The sequence below is a fragment of the Stegostoma tigrinum genome, chromosome 4 (assembly GCF_030684315.1).
Source record: "Stegostoma tigrinum isolate sSteTig4 chromosome 4, sSteTig4.hap1, whole genome shotgun sequence".
Taxonomy (NCBI): Eukaryota; Metazoa; Chordata; class Chondrichthyes; order Orectolobiformes; family Stegostomatidae; genus Stegostoma; species Stegostoma tigrinum.
Genome location: NC_081357.1, coordinates 81,915,166 through 81,933,888, shown reverse-complemented (window position 1 = coordinate 81,933,888; position 18,723 = coordinate 81,915,166). Strand labels below are relative to the sequence as shown.

At 42.0% G+C, this 18,723-nt stretch overlaps 1 protein-coding gene across 4 annotated transcripts in view; it reads left to right on the top strand.

Annotated features, from left to right (window-relative positions):
• Positions 1–18,723, top strand: part of LOC125452394 (regulating synaptic membrane exocytosis protein 1-like) — a 596,477-nt gene that overhangs the window by 356,118 nt on the left and 221,636 nt on the right. For 3 of the 4 annotated variants that reach the window (XM_059645491.1, XM_059645490.1, XM_059645489.1), the window contains 3 exons: positions 5,590–5,661; positions 13,081–13,234; positions 13,505–13,630. In XM_059645491.1, coding sequence (XP_059501474.1) covers positions 5,590–5,661; positions 13,081–13,234; positions 13,505–13,630 — 352 coding nt within the window. The remainder of the gene's footprint in view (positions 1–5,589; positions 5,662–13,080; positions 13,235–13,504; positions 13,631–18,723) is intronic. The other variant, XM_059645492.1, reaches the window with a different exon arrangement.

Genomic DNA, 18,723 nt, shown 5'->3' with positions numbered 1-18,723 from the left:
GCAGTCTCTTAAATGACCCCAATGACCTTGCTTCCACAACTGCTGCTGGCAACGCATTCCATGCTCTCACAACTCTCTGCGTAAAGAACCTGCCTCTGACATCCCCTCGATACTTTCCACCAACCAGCTTAAAACTATGACCCCTCGTGCTAGCCATTTCTGCCCTGGGAAATAGTCTCTGGCTATCAACTCTATCTATGCCTCTCATTATCTTGTATACCTCAATTAGGTCCCCTCTCCTCCTCCTTTTCTCCAATGAAAAGAGACCGAGCTCAGTCAACCTCTCTTCATAAGATAAGCCCTCCAGTCCAGGCAGCATCCTGGTAAACCTCCTCTGAACCCTCTCCAAAGCATCCACATCTTTCCTATAATAGGGCGCCCAGAACTGGACGCAGTATTCCAAGTGCGGTCTAACCAAAGTTTTATAGAGCTGCAACAAGATCTCACGACTCTTAAACTCAATCCCCTTGTTAATGAAAGCCAAAACACCATATGCTTTCTTAACAACCCTGTCCACTTGGGTGGCCATTTTAAGGGATCTATGTATCTGCACACCAAGATCCCTCTGTTCCTCCACGCTGCCAAGAATCCTATCCTTAATCCTGTACTCAGCTTTCAAATTCGACCTTCCAAAATGCATCACCTCGCATTTATCCAGGTTGAACTCCATCTGCCACCTCTCAGCCCATCTCTGCATCCTGTCAATGTCCCGCTGCAGCCTACAACAGCCCTCTACACTGTCAACGACACCTCCGACCTTTGTGTCGTCTGCAAACTTGCTGACCCATCCTTCAATTCCCTCGTCCAAGTCATTAATAAAAATTACAAACAGTAGAGGCCCAAGGACAGAGCCCTGTGGAACTCCACTCACCACTGACTTCCAGGCAGAATATTTTCCTTCTACTACCACTCGCTGTCTTCTGTTGGCCAGCCAATTCTGTATCCAAGCAGCTAAGTTCCCCTGTATCCCATTCCTCCTGACCTTCTGAATGAGCCTACCATGGGGAACCTTATCAAATGCCTTACTGAAGTCCATATACACCACATCCACAGCTCGACCCTCATCAACCTTTCTAGTCACATCCTCAAAAAACTCGATAAGGTTTGTAAGGCATGACCTACCCCTCACAAAGCCGTGTTGACTGTATTTGATCAAGCCATGCTCTTCCAGATGGTCATAAATCTTATCCCTCAGAATCCTTTCTAACACCTTGCAGACGACAGACGTGAGACTTACCGGTCTATAATTGCCGGGGATTTCCCTATTTCCTTTCTTGAAGAGAGGAATTACATTTGCCTCTCTCCAGTCCTCAGGTACGACTCCAGTGGAGAGCGAGGATGCAAAGATCTTCGCAAGTGGCGAAGCAATTGCATTTCTCGCTTCCCAAAGCAGCCGAGGACAAATCTGATCCGGGCCTGGCGATTTGTCAATCTTAATGTTTGACAAAATTTTCAGCACATCAGCTTCGTCTATCTCTATCCATTTTCAGCACATCAGCTTCGTCTATCTCTATCCATCTTCACCTTTGACAACCAGTTCTTCGTCAAGACACATGGAACAGCCATGGGGACCAAATTTGCACCCCAGATGCCAATTTTCATGCATAAGTTAGAACAAAACTTCTTCACTGCACAGGACCTCTAACCATCAGTATACACCAGATACATCAATGACGTTTACTTCCTTTGGGCTCCTGGTGAGGAATCACTGAAACAACTGCACAATGATTTCAGCAAGCTTCATCCCACCAGACCTACCATGGATTATTCTTCAGAATTGGCCTCATTCTTTGACATGTTTATCTCCATCAAGGACGGACACCTCAGCACTTCACGTTACCTCAAGCCCATGGATAACCTCACAATGCTTCACTTCTCCAGCTTCCAACCCAAACATGTTAAAGAAGCCATCCCCTATGGACAAGCCCTGCGGATATACAGATTTTGAGCAGATGAAGTGGAATACAATGGACACATACAGTTGCTGAAAGCCGACTTCATAAGAGTGGGATATGATGTTGAACTCATCGATCACCAGTTCCAGTGTGCCACAGTGAAAAACTGTATTAGTCTCAATGAAAGACAGAGACAGAACAAAACTTACAGCGTGCCCTTCATTGTCCAGTACTTCTCTGGAGCAGAGAAACTACACCATGTTCTTCTCACCCTTCAACATGTAGATGATGATGGCGAACATCTTGCCAAGGCTGTCCCTACTCCTCCACTAAATGCCTTCAAACAGCCTCTTAACCTCAAACAAACCATCATTTGCAGTCAACTACCCAGCCTTCAAGAGAACAGTGAGCACAACATGACACAACCCTGCCACAGCAACTTCTGTAAGACATGTCAGCTCGTCAACTTGGATGCTACCATCACACAAGAGAACACCACTCTCCATGTACACAGTATGTACTCATGACTCAGCCAATGTTGTCCACCTCATATGCTGCGGGAAAGGATGCTCCGGAGCATGGTATATTGGTGAAACCGTGCAAATGCCGCTACAATGGATTAATGGACACAGCGCAACAATTGCCAGGCAGGAGTGTTCCCTCCCAGTCGAGGAACACTTCAACAGTCAAGGACATTCAGCCTCTGATCTTCAGGTAAATGTCCTCCAATGCGGCCTTTGAGATACACAATGACGTAGAATCGCTGAGTTGAAACTGATAGCCAAGTTCCGTACCACTAAGCGCAGCCTCAGCCATGATCTTGGGTGCGTGTCACACTACATATAACCCCACCATACCATTCTGCATAAAATCATCCTTACTGTTCTGTCTTGGAACCATCACCTGGAAAACGTGTTATCATCTTACTACCTTAATTAGTTTGTACACTTTTAGATTACTTGTTACTTTGGTTACACCCTTGTGATACGAGTCTTACACCTATCGTGCTATTCCATTCATATAATTTGTTTCTAGCACCATCCTATTTTTGACTTTTTTGTAATCACTGTTCAGATCATAGGTCATCTCTTCACTTGTTATTCAGCTGTTGACAGTTTACTCACACAGTTTGACACTTTTGATCAGCTGCAAAGGCTTGTTATTCAGCTTGCCGAGACTCCACTCACACTATGTGTGTTTATCTTGTGACGCTCTGAATTATCTTACCATTATCTCGCTGCATGTAAACTCTGTGCCAGTGCACTTTCCTCCACTTCACCTGATGCAGGAGCAGCACGCTGAAAGCTCCTGATGTCAAATAAACATGTTGGACAATAACCTGGTGATGTGTGACTTCTGATTTTGTCCACCAAGTCCAACACAGGTATCTCCACAACTTGATTGTTGGTGGTGTCAAAGAAATCCAGGCTCTCACTTCGCAATGATGTCCCTTTCGTAATCCTTGCTAATGAACCACAATGGTTCAATTTGCCTCTGCATAATTTTGGATCTTCATCTTACATTATTAGCATTATTTTGATCATTTTTCATTCCTTGGAAGTCTTAGGAGTCTATCAACAATATCTGTTTGTTTTGCATTTATTCCCTTTAATATTTTTGGATGTAGCTTAACCATGTAGTATGTCTTTTTCTTTTGAAATAATTTGACCATTATATACCCATATTTTGATTTGTTTAGTCCCTCCACTTGGTATTTCTGAGCTGTTGACTTCATCTGTCAAAATTGAGGTATGTCATTACATCACAAACCAGAGTGTAAACTAAATTAAATAATTTGAATTGAAGCTGGCTACAGTATTCAAGTCATGAATACACGTGTTTAAGAAGAGTAAAAGAGAGCATGTTAGAGACCAGGCTGGATTTCTGGATATACCACACAATTTGATTCACATGCTGATTTACTAAATTACTTGACCATATGTGGAAATCTTGAAATTTATTTGCCCGCACTTTACTGAAAAACTGTACTCTGTGCTGATTGGTAAGTGAGAATGCAAAGCGACTGTTACCCCCAAGCTATTATTATTGTCAGTATTTAAGATTCTGGATTAAGAATTACACAAATGTAATGAAAACCACTGTGTCTTTGATTTTATAATTATAAATAGAAAGGAATCATTCATAACTGCACTTTGACAAACTCACCAAAGAACCACCAAAGAAGAAGTGCTAATAATGGGGAGGTCAAAACAGAAAGGTGTATAAAATGCACAGCAGGTCAACAGCTGTGAGAAAAAGAAAGCGAAATAGTCAAAGGTCAGAGATTTTTCTTTTGGTCACAGACTGATTAGCTGTGTGCTTTCTGCCCCGTTTGTTTCCACATCCAAACTATGGAAACTACACACGTTATAACTGGTAATGTTAAATTAAACTAAGTCAGTAGAAAATCCAGCTCAAGAAATTTATCTGAAGATGCGAGCAATGTGTCATCGAACTATTCAGTAACAAAATCAACATGCTGTCTTTCTGATATCACCTACAATTGATCATTTGGAGTCAGCACAAATCGAAGGATATTCTGAATACTAGAGTAAATTTTGCATCTGTACTCTCCTGCCTCAGAGCCTGCTCCACCGACTGTTTTGGTGTGTTATGTCCTGCACAATTTCTGGTTGTTTGATGGATGACAGATCATCAGGTGTGAAAGATTATACATGTGCACAGTTTCCCAGGATGTACTGCTGCAGTGTCAGGCCCCATTCACCATTATTTGGCTTTGCTACAGTTAGTGTGTCATGTGCAATGTCCAAATGGAGATGAAGATATCCTAATTAGTTAGTGGCATGTGTATTATCCTCTTTGTGTATACCAATCTGCCTTTTCTTGTGGAGAGAGAATAATGAACTATGGATTGTTAAAAATTTGAATTTACTCAGATATTCAAATGGCCAGGTAATCTTTGAAGCAGCGGAATCTGGAACTGGATGGCAGACTGTGCAGAATCCCTGATTCTATGGAGCACTCCAAAAGAAAGTTTCTGAGTCAGAGAATTTTGAATGTTCTGACTTACTTAAAGCTGAACCTGGAAGAAAATTTTCTGAAGAGGGGTCTAGGCCTGAAACGTCAGCCTTCCTGCTCCTCTGATGCTGCTTGGCCTGCTGTGTTCACCCAGCTCTACACCTTGTTATCTAGGATTAAAAGCCTACCTGATGAGCTCGGAGGTAATAATTAAACTGAGCACCAACTCACTGCAGATGTCCTCAACTACATCCCTCAACCCCTGACATCCCTGGCCCTCGCCTACCCCATTCTGAGACAACTGCTGAAATACCTGGGCCATTCTACACTTTTGGTTGCAAAGAGAATAATAAACATTGTGTTATTAAAAATATAGATGAATTCACAAATGTTTAATTTTCCACATGTCTTGTTTTCTGGCTCACCTAATGCCCTTCTACTCTTAAAGCATTTTTTGATTTTAATACAGCTCATTGATTGTAACTTAGTTGAATAAACCCTAGAATCATAACACTTGACTCCAATTCGAGAATTACATTTGCTATAAAGTTAAATTAAGGAAAGAAAGGATTACATAAATACATGTGTTGCATTTGCTGTTTTTTTGCTTTTTGTTTCTATTATCCTGAACTCCAATTTTAAAGATTATAGATTTTACCATGAGTGTTAATGAGCCCACATGCATAGCTGTTTTGTTTGTTCCGTCATTACCCAGGATCTCATCGAATCAGTGATAGTGACATCTCAGATTATGATGTTGATGATGGTATTGGAGTAGTCTTGTCAGGTGGGTGGGTGGCAGAACATCACCTAATCTATGAGTGCCGTCCGCATTTAGAAATTGCTTTTGATGTGGGGCTCTAGCAGGAGGTCACTATCATTCCCAGGAGCAGATATCATGAATCTGCTAGCTGTCACAAATATTATGGTTAGCTGTCTAAAGGCATAACCTAGTTGGTTGAGATTTAACCAGTAGTTAGCAACTGCGTTTATTCTGCAAATTACACTTATTCAGAGATAGTTTATCTGACTCATTCAAGATGAAGTGTGTTTCACTTTCTTAAAAACAAAGTGCACAGCTAGTTCCTGAGTATCTGGCACAATACACGCTTTTGTTAAATACATTTGAAGCTTGCATTTTGAATTACTTTGCAACAAAATGAAGCACAACATAAAATCCTTTTGTCCAAGATTTTCTGATTAGCTTGGACTACTCAGGGTGGTACAGTGCCGTGGTGGCTCAATGGTTAGCATTGCTGCCTCACAGTGCCAGGGACGTTGGTTCAATTCCACCCTCAGGTACCTGTCTGTGTAGAGTTTGCACATTCTCCACATGTCTGTGTAGATTTCCTCCCACTGTCTAAAGATATGCAGGATTGGCCATCGTAAATTGCCTAGGGATGTGTGGGCTAGGTGAATGAGCCTTGGCAAATGCAGGGTTACATGAATAGGGTGTGGAGGGGTGGCTGTGGGTGAGATGCTGTTCAGAGAATTGCCATAGTCTTGATTGGCTGAATGACCTGCTTTCAAACTGTAAGCATTCTATGATAGATTTAGATCCAACCACTTTGTCTTGATACCACATGATGTAGATACGTTCTGAAGAAAGAAGTCAGCTGAACTGTCTTAAAGATATTCAACACTTCATCTTACATAAATTCACTTGTGAAACAGACAAAAGTAATCTCTTGTTTATACAAATTTCAGTATGTATGTCTGATTAGGATTCCTAATTTTCAGGTTGTGTTACATCTTGAATTTGGAGGAGTTCTGAACAAAATCCTCAAGTCAAAATGCTTATATCAAAAATTCTGTCAGATTTAAGTTTACCAGAGGCAGTATTTTAAGAAGAAATTAAAGGAAAAATACAAATGCTAAATCCCAGTATTATCTACATCATCATCCTCCTTTCACTTCAAAATTAATGCAGTCATTTGTGCATGACACAGAAATTGTGATCAAGAGGATAAGAAAAGTAGTTGCAAGCCTCAAACCAAATTGAAAGTGTCAAAGGTTCTGGAGATTTTAGGATTATCAATTGGATGCATAATTGATTAAGCCCTAAAATTCTAACTAAATTTAACTACATTTCAAGGATTCAATTGATAGATTTTGGATTAAATAAAAGAAAATTATCAACTATAATTTTGTTTTACCGTCTTCTTTATCTTTTGTCTGTTTCTTCATTAATTTCTATCAGAAAGATTTTTATTTAGTTTTATCCCACTTTATAACCTACTGCATAGATAGTCATAGAAGGTTCACAGGAACAGTTCCTGCTTTTCTGTTGTTTCATGGCAAACAGTTTGGACTGTAATTGGCACCTCAATATAACAGGGATGGAGATTAATAATTCATCAGGTAAAAGAGGACAGAAACATAGAAACAGAAAATAGACATTGGAGTAAGCCATTTGGCCCTTTGAGCCTGCACTACCGTTCAATACAATCGTGGCTGATCTTACAATCTCAGTATCCCATTCACACCCTCACCCCATACCCCTTGATACCTTTAGCTGCAAGGGCCATGCCCAGCCTCCTCTTGAATATATGTAATGAACTGCCCCCAACAGCTTCCTGTGGGAGAGAATTCAACAGGTTCACTACTTGCTGAGTGAAGAAATTCTTCCTCATCTCACTCCTGAATGGCTTACCCCTTAACCTTAGACTGTAACCCCTCATTCTGAACTTCCCCCAACATCAGAATCGTTCTTCCCGCACCTAGCCTGTCCAGTCCACTCAGAATTTGATATGGTTCTATGAGATGCCCCCTCATTCTTCTAAATTCCAGTGAATACCAGCCCAATTGATCCAGTCTTTTCTCCTATGTCAGTTCTGCCGTCCGAGGGATCAGCCTGGTGAACCATCACTGGACTCCCTAATTGGCAAGAATGTCCTTTGTCAGATTAGGAGTCCAAAACTGTATGCAATACTCAAGGTGTGACCTCACCAAGGCCCTGTTTAACTGCAACAAGATATCTTTACCCTGATACTCAAATCCTCTCACTACAAAGGAGACAATGCCATTAGCTTTCCTCACTGCCTGCTGCACCAGCGTACAAACCTTTCGTGACTGTTCCACTATCACACTCAGGTCTCGTTGCACCTCACCTTATGGCTAAAGCCTATATGCCAAATAGAGACAGTATGACATTTAAGGACAAGAAAATGGAAGTAAAGCCTAATAAGTTTGTCAGTAAAAATGACGTCACGCTTCCAGTTGCCTACTGTTTCAATGCATTACTATCTTCCCTTGCCAACACTTCTGTTGCAGGCCTGGGCAGGGTTCAAAGAAACCTCAGCACAAACTGAAAGAGCATTTTATTAACACCTGAAGCCTTTAAAACTCAACATTGAATTCAATAACTTAAGAGTCTGATTTCGTCCTTCCATGATTTTACCCACCTCCACACCTGTTTCCCATCATGGTGTGGGTTACTTTCAGCACAGCCAACCCATTCTTGCGTACCCTCAGCTCTCATTATGACTTATTCAGCTTTTCTTCCATCCTGCCATTATCAACAGTAGACTCATCCTCTTTCATCTCTCTGTCCTTCTGTCTGGGCTGTGCCTTAACCTATCTGGTCAACTCTTCTTCCCCACCTCATCTTTAGCATAAATACTTTTTCTTAGCAGCTATCAGTTCTGATTAGAGTCACCAGACACAATGTTAATTCTGCTTTCTCCCCACACGTGCTGCCAAATCTCTTAAGTTTCACCAGCAATTTCTGATCTTGTCCTTAATATTTACCTCTACAAGCAAGATGGTCTTCACCTGAACCAGAGGGGTACCGATATCCTGGGGGGGGGGGGGGAATTTGCTAAGGCTGTTCGGGTGGGTTTAAACTAATTCAGCAGGCGGATGGGAACCAAAATTGTAGTTCATCTATAGAAAAGGTTGAGAATAGGGTGGTCCGAAATAAAGTTTCAGGGAAGCAAGATGGCACGGGCAAGCAAGAAGTTGGATTGAAGTGTGTCTACTTCAATACCAGGAGCGTCTGAAATAAGGTGGGTGAACTTGCAGCATGGGTTAGTACCTGGGACTTCGATGTTGTGGCCATTTCAGAGACATGCATAGAGCAGGGACAGGAATGGTTGTTGCAGGTTCCGGGATTTCGATGTTTCAGTAAGAACAGAGAAGATGGTAAAAAGGGGGGGGAGGTGTGGCATTGTTGGTCAAGGACAGTATTACAGTTGCAGAAAGGTTGTTTGGGGACTCGTAAACTGAGGTAGTATGGGCTGAGGTTAGAAACAGGAAAGGAGGGGTCACCCTGTTGGGAGTTTTCTATAGGCCTCCGAATAGTTCCAGAGATGCAGAGAAAAGGATAGCAAAGATGATTCTCGAGAGGAGTGAGAGAGACAGGGTAGTTGTCATGGGGGACTTCAACTTTCCAAATATTGACTGGGAACACTATAGTTCGAGTACTACAGATGAATCAGTTTTTGTCCAGAGTGTGCAAAAGGGCTTCCTGACACAGTATGTAGATAGGCCAACAAGGGGCGAAGCCACATTAGATTTGGTACTGGGTAATGAGCCTGGCCAGGTGTTAGATTTGGAAGTAGGTGAGCACTTTGGTGATAGCGATCAAAATTCTGTTATGTTTACTTTAGTGATGGAAAGGGATAGGTGTATACCACAGGGCAAGAGTTATAGCTGGGGGAAAGGCAATTACGATGAGATTAGGCAAGATTTAGAGAGCATAGAATGGGGAAGGAAACTGCAGGGGATGGGCACATTAGATTCATTAGATTCATTATTCAAGGAAAAGCTCCTGCGTGCCCTAGATAAGTATGTACCTGTCAGGCAGGGAGGAAGCTGTAGAGTGCGGGAGCCGTGGTTTACGAAGGAAGTGGAATCTCTGGTCAAGAGGAAGAAGAAGGCTTATGTTAGGATGAGATGTGAAGGTTCAGTTAGGGCACTTGAGGGCTACGAGGTAGCCAGGAAAGACCTAAACCGAGAGCTCAGAAGAGCCAGGAGGGGACATGAGAAGTTGCTGGCGGATAGGATCAGGGTAAACCCTAAGTCAGATGAGATAGGGGAAGCGCTAAATGAATATTTTTCAACAGGATTTACTCTAGAAAACGACAATGTTGTCGAAGAGAATACTGAGATACAGGCTACTAGACTAGGTGGGATTGAGGTTCACATGGAAGAGGTATTAGAAATCCTTCAGAAGGTGAAGATAGATAATTCCCCGGGGCCGGATGGGATTTATCCTCGGATCCTCTGGGAAGCCAGGGAGGAGATTGCCGAGCCTTTGGCATTGATCTTTAACTCGTCATTGTCTACAGGAATAGTGCTAGATGACTGGAGGATAGCAAATGTGGTTCCCCTGTTCAAGAAGATGAGTAGAGACAACCCTGGTAATTATAGACCAGTGAGCCTTACCTCAGTTGTTGGTAAAGTGTTGGAAAAGGTTATAAGGGATAGGATTTATAATCATCTAGAAAAGAATAAATTGATTAGGGATAGTAGTACGGTTTTGTGAAGGGAAGGTCGTGCCTCACAAACCTTATTGAGTTCTTTGAGAAGGTGACGAAACAGGTAGATGAGAGTAAACCGGTTGATTTGGTGTATACGGATTTCAGAAAGGCGTTCGATAAGGTTCCCCACAATAGGCTATTGTACAAAATGTGGAGGAATAGAATTGTGGGAGATATAGCAATTTGGATTGGAAATTGGCTTGCTGAAAGAAGACAGAAGGTGGTAGTTGATGGGAAATGTTCATCCTGGAGACCAGTTACTAGTGGTGTACCGCAAGGGTCGGTGTTGGGTCCACTGCTGTTTGTCATTTTTATAAATGACCTGGATGAGGGCGTAGAAGGATGGGTTAGTAAATTTGCAGACGACACTAAGGTCGGTGGAGTTGTGGATAGTGACGAAGGATGCTGTAGTTTGCAGAGAGACATAGATAAACTGCAGAGCTGGGCTGAGAGGTGGCAAATGGAGTTTAATGCAGACAAGTGTGAGGTGATGCACTTTGGTAGGAGTAACTGGAAGGCAAAGTACAGGGCTAATGGTAAGATTCTTAGCTGTGTAGATGAGCAGTTCCCACCCAGGTTGACAGGGTTGTTAAGAAGGCATACAGTGTTTTAGCTTTTATTAATAGAGGGATCGAGTTCCGGAACCAAGAGGCTATGGTGAAGCTGTACAAAACTCTAGTGCGGCCGCACTTGGAGTATTGTGTACAGTTCTGGTCACCGCATTATAAGAAGGATGTGGAAGCTTTGGAAGGGGTGCAGAGGAGATTTACTAGGATGTTACCTGGTATGGAGGGAAGGCCTTATAAGGAAAGGCTGAGGGACTTGAGGCTGTTTTCATTAGAGAGAAGAAGATTGAGATGTGACTTAATTGAATCATATAAAATAATCAGAGGGTTAGATAGGGTGGATAGGGAGAGCCTTTTTCCTCGAATGGTGACAGCGAGCACGAGGGGGCATAGCTTTAAATTGAGGGGTGAAAGATATAGGACAGATGTCAGAGGTAGTTTCTTTACTCAGAGAGTAGTAAGGGAATGGAATGCTTTGCCTGCAACAGTAGTAGATTCGCCAACTTTAAGTACATTTAAGTCGTTATTGGACAAGCATATGGACGTACATGGAATAGTGTAGGTTAGGGGGGCTTGAGATCGGTATGACAGGTCGGCACAACATTGAGGGCCGAAGGGCCTGTACTGTGCTGTAATGTTCTATGTTCTATATGAGAGAGAGAGAGAAGGAGCCCTTATTTATCCATTTTCTTACCATATCAATTCGTATTTCAATACCAAGACACCTGTTTGTAGGCTTTTGGAATCACTTATGCGGTCTGACTCAGCAGCCTTTCTTGATAATTCATTCAGCAATCCTCTTGCACTTTGTGTAAATATTAATGATGATCTGCTCATTTCCAATATTGTAATAATATCAACAGTTGTTTTATTTTAGGATAAACCAATTAGAAAATCCAGGCTAGTAAGTTTAACTTAAGTTTGTACATCACACCCAGTCATGTTTCTTGTCATGCCAGCCCTTCAGAATACTCCACAATTTCCTTGAATGAACTTCATTAATTTCTTGCATTAATTTCAATTCATTTGAAAACCTCAAAGTGTTGTCTTGCCAAGGGAATAAAATTTAAACTCTAGGCTACAAGCTGTTCATAAGACTTTCATTTGAAATTTTTATTATTCGTGTTCATGATATTATTATAACTGAGGACTCGAGATAATTAACAGTAAAGTGTTAAATATACAGAACTGCTTAAATATCCATGACTGTAAATTTAGAGTAATTTAGAATGCAGGAGACAATCATTTAAGAACATCTTAATTTTGACTGCTGGGTAAATTGCTTTGCAATATGCCTATGCATGTCCTCCTATTGACAAATGGAGGGAGCTGGAGAGGCCTGGAGAGCTTTGATTGTCTGGACAGAGGAAGCTTTGTGTTTTCATAGACATTTGGGATTTATCAGATCCTAGATAGTCCCTTTTACTTCCAAATTAAATCAGTACTTGCTTCCAAATTAAACCAATACTTGCTCCACGTAAAACAAAAACAAACTTCTCAAAATAAATTTCTGTGTATAACAATTTGGAACTGTAGCTTGTGATAAAGTCTGTGGCCTTGAATATTAGTCTTATATTATGCAGGATGTTCATGTAGCTAACCTGTAGTATATAGGGTCATGTCTACAAATAAATTATGGTGCAGTAAGTGATCATTTATGGGTAAAATGATGGGTAAACTTTAATAAACAGCTGGAATCCACAAATTCCCTAACTGCCTTCCTGCTTGAGCTCCACAGATGAACTGCTGTACAGCAGCACATGCTCTTAGATATGAGATTTCTGAATGACTGCAATCCGCATGGCTTTGCTTTACCAATGTAGATGTTTGCATGGCCTCTTGACTTGTTCATGTTGAAGCGAAAACTGCTGGCCTTAATCATAATAGTGCACATTGAATTTACATCATACCACTGCAGCACTTTATTTTGGTCGCAGGCTGTTTTAATGCTGATGGTTTGCATGTATTTCAAGAAGTGTCTCATAACTTAACAGATAAAAGTGATGACCAAAAAGGAAGGTTGAACGAATCACACTTTTTAAGTCCTTGTTTCATTGCAGTTTGGCTTTATATTTGCAACAATGCTAGTGTTTACCAATGTTTTGCTAACAAATATTAATACTTCCTGTTTTTTATTTCTGGCATCTGAACCAACAGATTATAGGGATAACAGTAGAGAAAGTAGATCAAGCACATTAACTGTCCCAGATCAGCAGAGAACTCCCCACCATCGTTCACGTTCTGTCTCTCCTCGCCGTGGTGATGACCAGGGCAGGACCCGGTCACGTTTACCCAGTGTCCCACTGCAGAGGTGTGTTTTCATTCTTCACAAATGCTGGTTGAATTTGATAAAATGTTGGGATGATAGTGGTCAATCTTTAATCTTCACTTCTGTTAGTCACTGCAATGATTGAAAGCAGGAGATAGCTTGCATGGAATTTCAGGAGCTTTGGGTAAAGGCTAATGTTGTTTTGGGTTTTGTGCTTGTATTAAAATTGATTTCCATCAAAATCACCTTGATTGTTTTCTAGTCAGACTTTCTACATTTGATTATAGTGATAATCCTGTTCGCACTTCTTAGGAGTTTAGATGAAATCCATCAAAGTCGTCGTTCTCGTTCCCCCACTCGATACCAAGATGCCTCTCGCAGTCCAGTCGAATGCAGGCCCAGGGACATGGACAGTTATCACGCTTATGAAAGAGACAGGTACAGTTTTCAGCACAATTACTCCATTCCTTTCTTGTTTCTGTTTTATACCTTGAATTGAATTTTAAAGGCGAACATCTTGCTATTATTTTCATTTGATGTTAGAAAATAATTCCAGTGACCTAAACTTCCACTTCTGCGACAATATTTTGGAAAGGGATAAAGTTGTAAACTCTGTGAATCGTTGAGTAGCGGAATTCTACCATTTTAAATCTGACCTTTGATTTCAGTTTATGAGAAGCTCCAGTACACCATTTGACTGATTTTACAGTTCTCCACTTCCCTTTGTTCTTGCCTTGTTGAATGAAGATTAAACACACTTTGTGAAAATTAACATTCAGTGAATGCAACTGTCATTATCTATCCAGATGCATTACATTCTGTGCCATGCCAAGCTATGGGTAGTGTGCTCTGCTTCTCTTCCCAACCACACACACACTCCACAAACTTCCAAACTGCTGCTTGCCCTATCAACATTTTACTTTGGAAGGCAAGACATCGGGTTTCTGAAGAAGGGCCTAGGCCTGAAACATCAGCTTTCCTGCTCCTCTGATGCTGCTTGGCCTGCTGTGTTCATCCAGCTGTACACCTTGTTACATCAGAAAGCCTACCTCCTTCTAAGTAGCAATGACGTGGAGGTGCCAGTGTTGTCTCTCTGAGTAAATTGAGGTCCTTAACTTAATAGTCATGTGAGGGCCTGTTCTTCTCTGAGATTGAACCTGTAGTGGGTGAAACCCAGAACAAATGATCAGCTTGGCATATCTCACTGTGATGGCTAAGGAGTGCACAGGGAAGAATAGCCTCCATAATGGGTCCCCTGGCTCCTTCAGTGGCTTCAAACCCCAAAGGATGTGCTTTCTTCTCTACTATCTGCAGTGACAAGTGAGCTGCACCATTAGATTTTCTGGCTGTTCTCAGAGGTAATGGCTATCCAATCTTAAGCCAGTTAATGGCAACAAATGGAACATGGAAAGCTAAGCTCGTTTTTAACGGCCCAGTAAAATCAAATTTGACAAGGATGGTGAAAAGCAAGTGATAATTATTGAGAAAGAGATATAGCAAGTTTGGGATTTTCCAGAAATTACTGGGCAATTTATGCCAGTCTGTTGTTAGCCTCCAGAAAATAGACATTTTAAACCTCACTTTGGTTCTAAGGAAGGGTCACTGGACCGGAAATGTTAACTCTGAATTTTTTCTTCACAGATGCTGCCAGATTTGCTGAGCTTTTCCAGGTCTTCCCAGTCCTGATGAAGGATTTTGTCCCAAAATGTTGACTTTCCTGTTCCTTGGATGGTGTCTGACCTGCTGTGCTGACCTAACTGTCATCTTCCTACTCACCTATCCACTCTACCAATTCCTACGGACCAATCACAATACCTCCTACCTACATCCACCTATCGCCATCTCTCCTACCTTGCCCCCAGCACCCTTCCCCCAGCAACCCACCCCCCACATTTATCTCTGGGCTCCACTCCCCTTCCCCAGTCCTGATGAAGGGTTTCAGCCCAAAACATTGACTTTCCCGTTCCACGGATGCTGTCTAACCTGCTGTGCTTTTCTAGCCTCACGCCTATAAACTCTGGCTTCCAGCATCTGCAGCCGTTATTGTCTCCAAATCTATGATGCTGGTGTCCTCTGGAGATTGTTAGAAGATTTTATGTAATAGAACGAACATAACTGTAGTAAGTGATCTTTTATTGATAAGAATTTTGATTTTTCAATACAGTGAAGTCTACAGTAGGCCTTTAGAATATAATTTTATAGTTCTATCTCATCTCTTCATGCGTTCTGCAGGCTACCAACAGTGGATACTGGTTGAATTGGCATTGTAGGTGGAGGAGTGGCGATTGGCACATGGATGGCATAAGTTGGCACTAGTTTTACTTGTGGTATTAAAGGGCCACAGGATGGGTAGATGACCATGGCATGGATCTATGAGAGCCCTTGACAATTAGGTATAGGATTCTTGTACATGACACATTAAAAATAATATGGAGACACAGAAAATAATCAGGAAGGCGTTTCTTGAAAGGGATCACAGAACAAGACTAGTGAAGTCGAACTGAAATTCTACTGTTCTTTGGAATACTCTATCATGTAACTGTTTCAGAGATAGTAGGAACTGCAGATGCTGAAGAATCTGAGATAACAAGGTGTAGAGCTGGATGAACGCAGCAGACCAAACAGCATCAGAGGAGCAGGAAGGCTGATGTTTTGGACCTAGACCCTTCTTCAGAAAATCCTGAAGAAGGGTCTAGGCCCGAAACATCAGCCTTTCCGCTCCTCTGATGCTGCTTGGCCTGCTGTGTTCATCCAACTCTACACCTTGTTATTCTCATATAACGGTTTTGTTCTTCAGACCAACGGAAGCCTCTTACCTAGCTAAGAGGTTGGTGCAATGAAAGTTGATTCCTGAGATGAGACTTTTTTTTCCCCCCTGATTACAGAGCTTAGAACGGCACTGAGTCCTAGGTTAAGCATTTTGGACTAATATGAGAAATTTCTTCATTTTGTAAGTTGGAATTTTTGGATTTCTCTTCTCTTGAGAGTTGTGGATTCTGATTGTTGAGTATATTTAAGGTTGAGCTCAATAGATTGGTTGACTAGAGATAAGCAAGGGATGTGGGAGCAGACGAAAATTGGGATGTAAATCAGTTATGGTCATAATGGATGGTGGAGCATGGTGAAAGCAGTGTATGGCTGACTGGTTTTTCATTTTAAATTGTTTTCATGGGATGTGGGCAATGTTTGTGCCAACGTTTATTGTCTGTTCCTAATTGTCTTTGAGAATGTGCTGGTCAGCTCCTTGAACTGTTGCAGTCATTGAGTTGTAGGTACACTCACAAAACTGTTTTCGAGGGAGTTCCAGGATTTTGACCCAGCAACACTATGTTTCCAAGCCAGGATGGTGACTAGTTTGGAAGGGAACTTGCAGGTGGTGGTGTTCCCATGTATCTGCTGCCCTTGTCCTTCCAGGTGGTCGTGCTCATGGTTTTGAAAGATGCTTGTATTCTTATGTAAGTCTGTGCTTTACTCTCTCCAAGATTAGTATATATTTCTCCATGTACAGTACCCAAAACGGAGTGTAGTGTTCCAGATGGAGGAAATGCAGTCTTGTTTCAAACATGACAAAAAGATTGGAATTGGAGATGTTAAGGTGTGAGTGACTGTCGTTGATATCAAGGCAGCATTTGACTGAGTGTGGCATCAAGGAACCCTAGACAAACTAGAGTGTCGAGGAATTAAGGGAAACTCACCACCCTCATCTGCTTCATCAATGACCTTTCTTCCAAATATATAAGAAATAGGAGCAGGAGCAGGCCATTTCCTATCTCAAGCCTGCCCCACCACTCGACAAAATCATGGCAGATCTACCCCTCAACTTCTCTTTCATGCTAGCTCCTCGGAGTTCTCAATTATCTGATATTTCAAAACACTGTCCAAACTACACAGTTTTCATCACCATTTATGACTTCTCAGATGTGCAGCAAGACCTGAGCATCAAAAAAGGCTTGGGCTGATAAATGTGAGGTGTGGCCTAGTGGTAATGTTACTGTAATGCAGAACCCTTCTGGAGTTTGAATTCCACAAAGGAGAAATTTGAAGCATTTGGTGTAATGATGACCATGGATAAATGTGAGGTGTGGCCTAGTGGTAATGCTACTGTAACGCAGAACCCTTCTGGAGTTTGAATTCCACAAAGGAGAAATTTGAAATATTTGGTGTAATGATGACCATGTAACTGCTCTCAATTGTTATTAAAACCATTTGATTCATTAATGTCCTTTAGGGAAGGAAGTCTGCCATTGTTAGAATCATAGAAATCCTGTAATGCAGATAGAGGCCATTATGCCCATTGAGTCTGCACCAGCTACCCGCACACCCCCACCCCAACCAAAGAGCAAACCACCCAGACCTACCTGTCCCACCCTATCCCCACAGTTACTATGGCTAATCCACATAGCCTGCACATCCCTGAACACTACAAGGCAATTTATCACAGCAAATCCACCTAACCCACACATAATTGTGACTATGGGAAGAAACTAGAGCACACAGCAGAAATCCACACAGACAGAGGAGAATGTGCAAACTCCACACAGACAGTCACCCAAGACTGGAATTGAGCCCAACTGCCTGGGATGTGAGGCAGCAGTGCTAACCACTGTGCTGTGCTTTCTCAGTCTGGCTGACATATAACTCCAAACTCTGAGCAATGTGATTGAATCTTAACTACCCTGTGTGCAAACAGGGATGAAAATAAGTTCTGGCCTGGTCAGTGATGCCTTCTTTCTGTGAACTTTTTTTTAAGTAGCAAGTAATATTTGGATCACAGAAATGCTATCATTAATCCTTTCCAATAAGAGAGAAATCTAATCATCATCTTTCAACATTAACGGCATTGAAACCTCTGTTACTCTTTTACTGGCGCAGCCTTGATCAGAAACTGAACTGGAGCAGCCTTACAAATACTGCGGCTACAAAGGCAGGTGAGAGGCTGGGAATCCTACAATGATAAACTCACTTCCGGCCTCCGCACTATCTTTTTACCATCTACAAGGCACAAGTCAGGAGCGTAACTGGAATACTCCCCCTTTACCTGGATGAATGTAGCTTCAACAACACTCAGGAAACTTGACATCATCCAGGACAAAGCAGCTTACTTGACTGACACCACATCCACAAACATTCATTCCCTCTATCACCAATATTCACTAGAACCACGTGTGCCATCCACAAGATTTACAGCAATAACTAACCAAACCTAGCTCTGTGTCATTACCACTAGGGCTTTCAACACACCTCCAACAGCACCTTCCGAACAAATGACCTCTAACATCCAGAAAGAGGAGGAAAGCAAGATAACAAAGTGTGAAGCTGGATGAACACAGCAGGCCAAGCAGCATCTCAGGAGCACAAAAGCTGATGTTTCGGGCCTAGACCCTTCATCAGGGACCCTCTCTGATGAAGGTTCTAGGCCTGAAACATCAACTTTTGTGCTCCTGAGATGCTGATTGGCCTGCTGTGTTCATCCAGCTTCACACTTTGTTATCTTGGATTCTCCAGCATCTGCAGTTCCCATTATCAGAGAA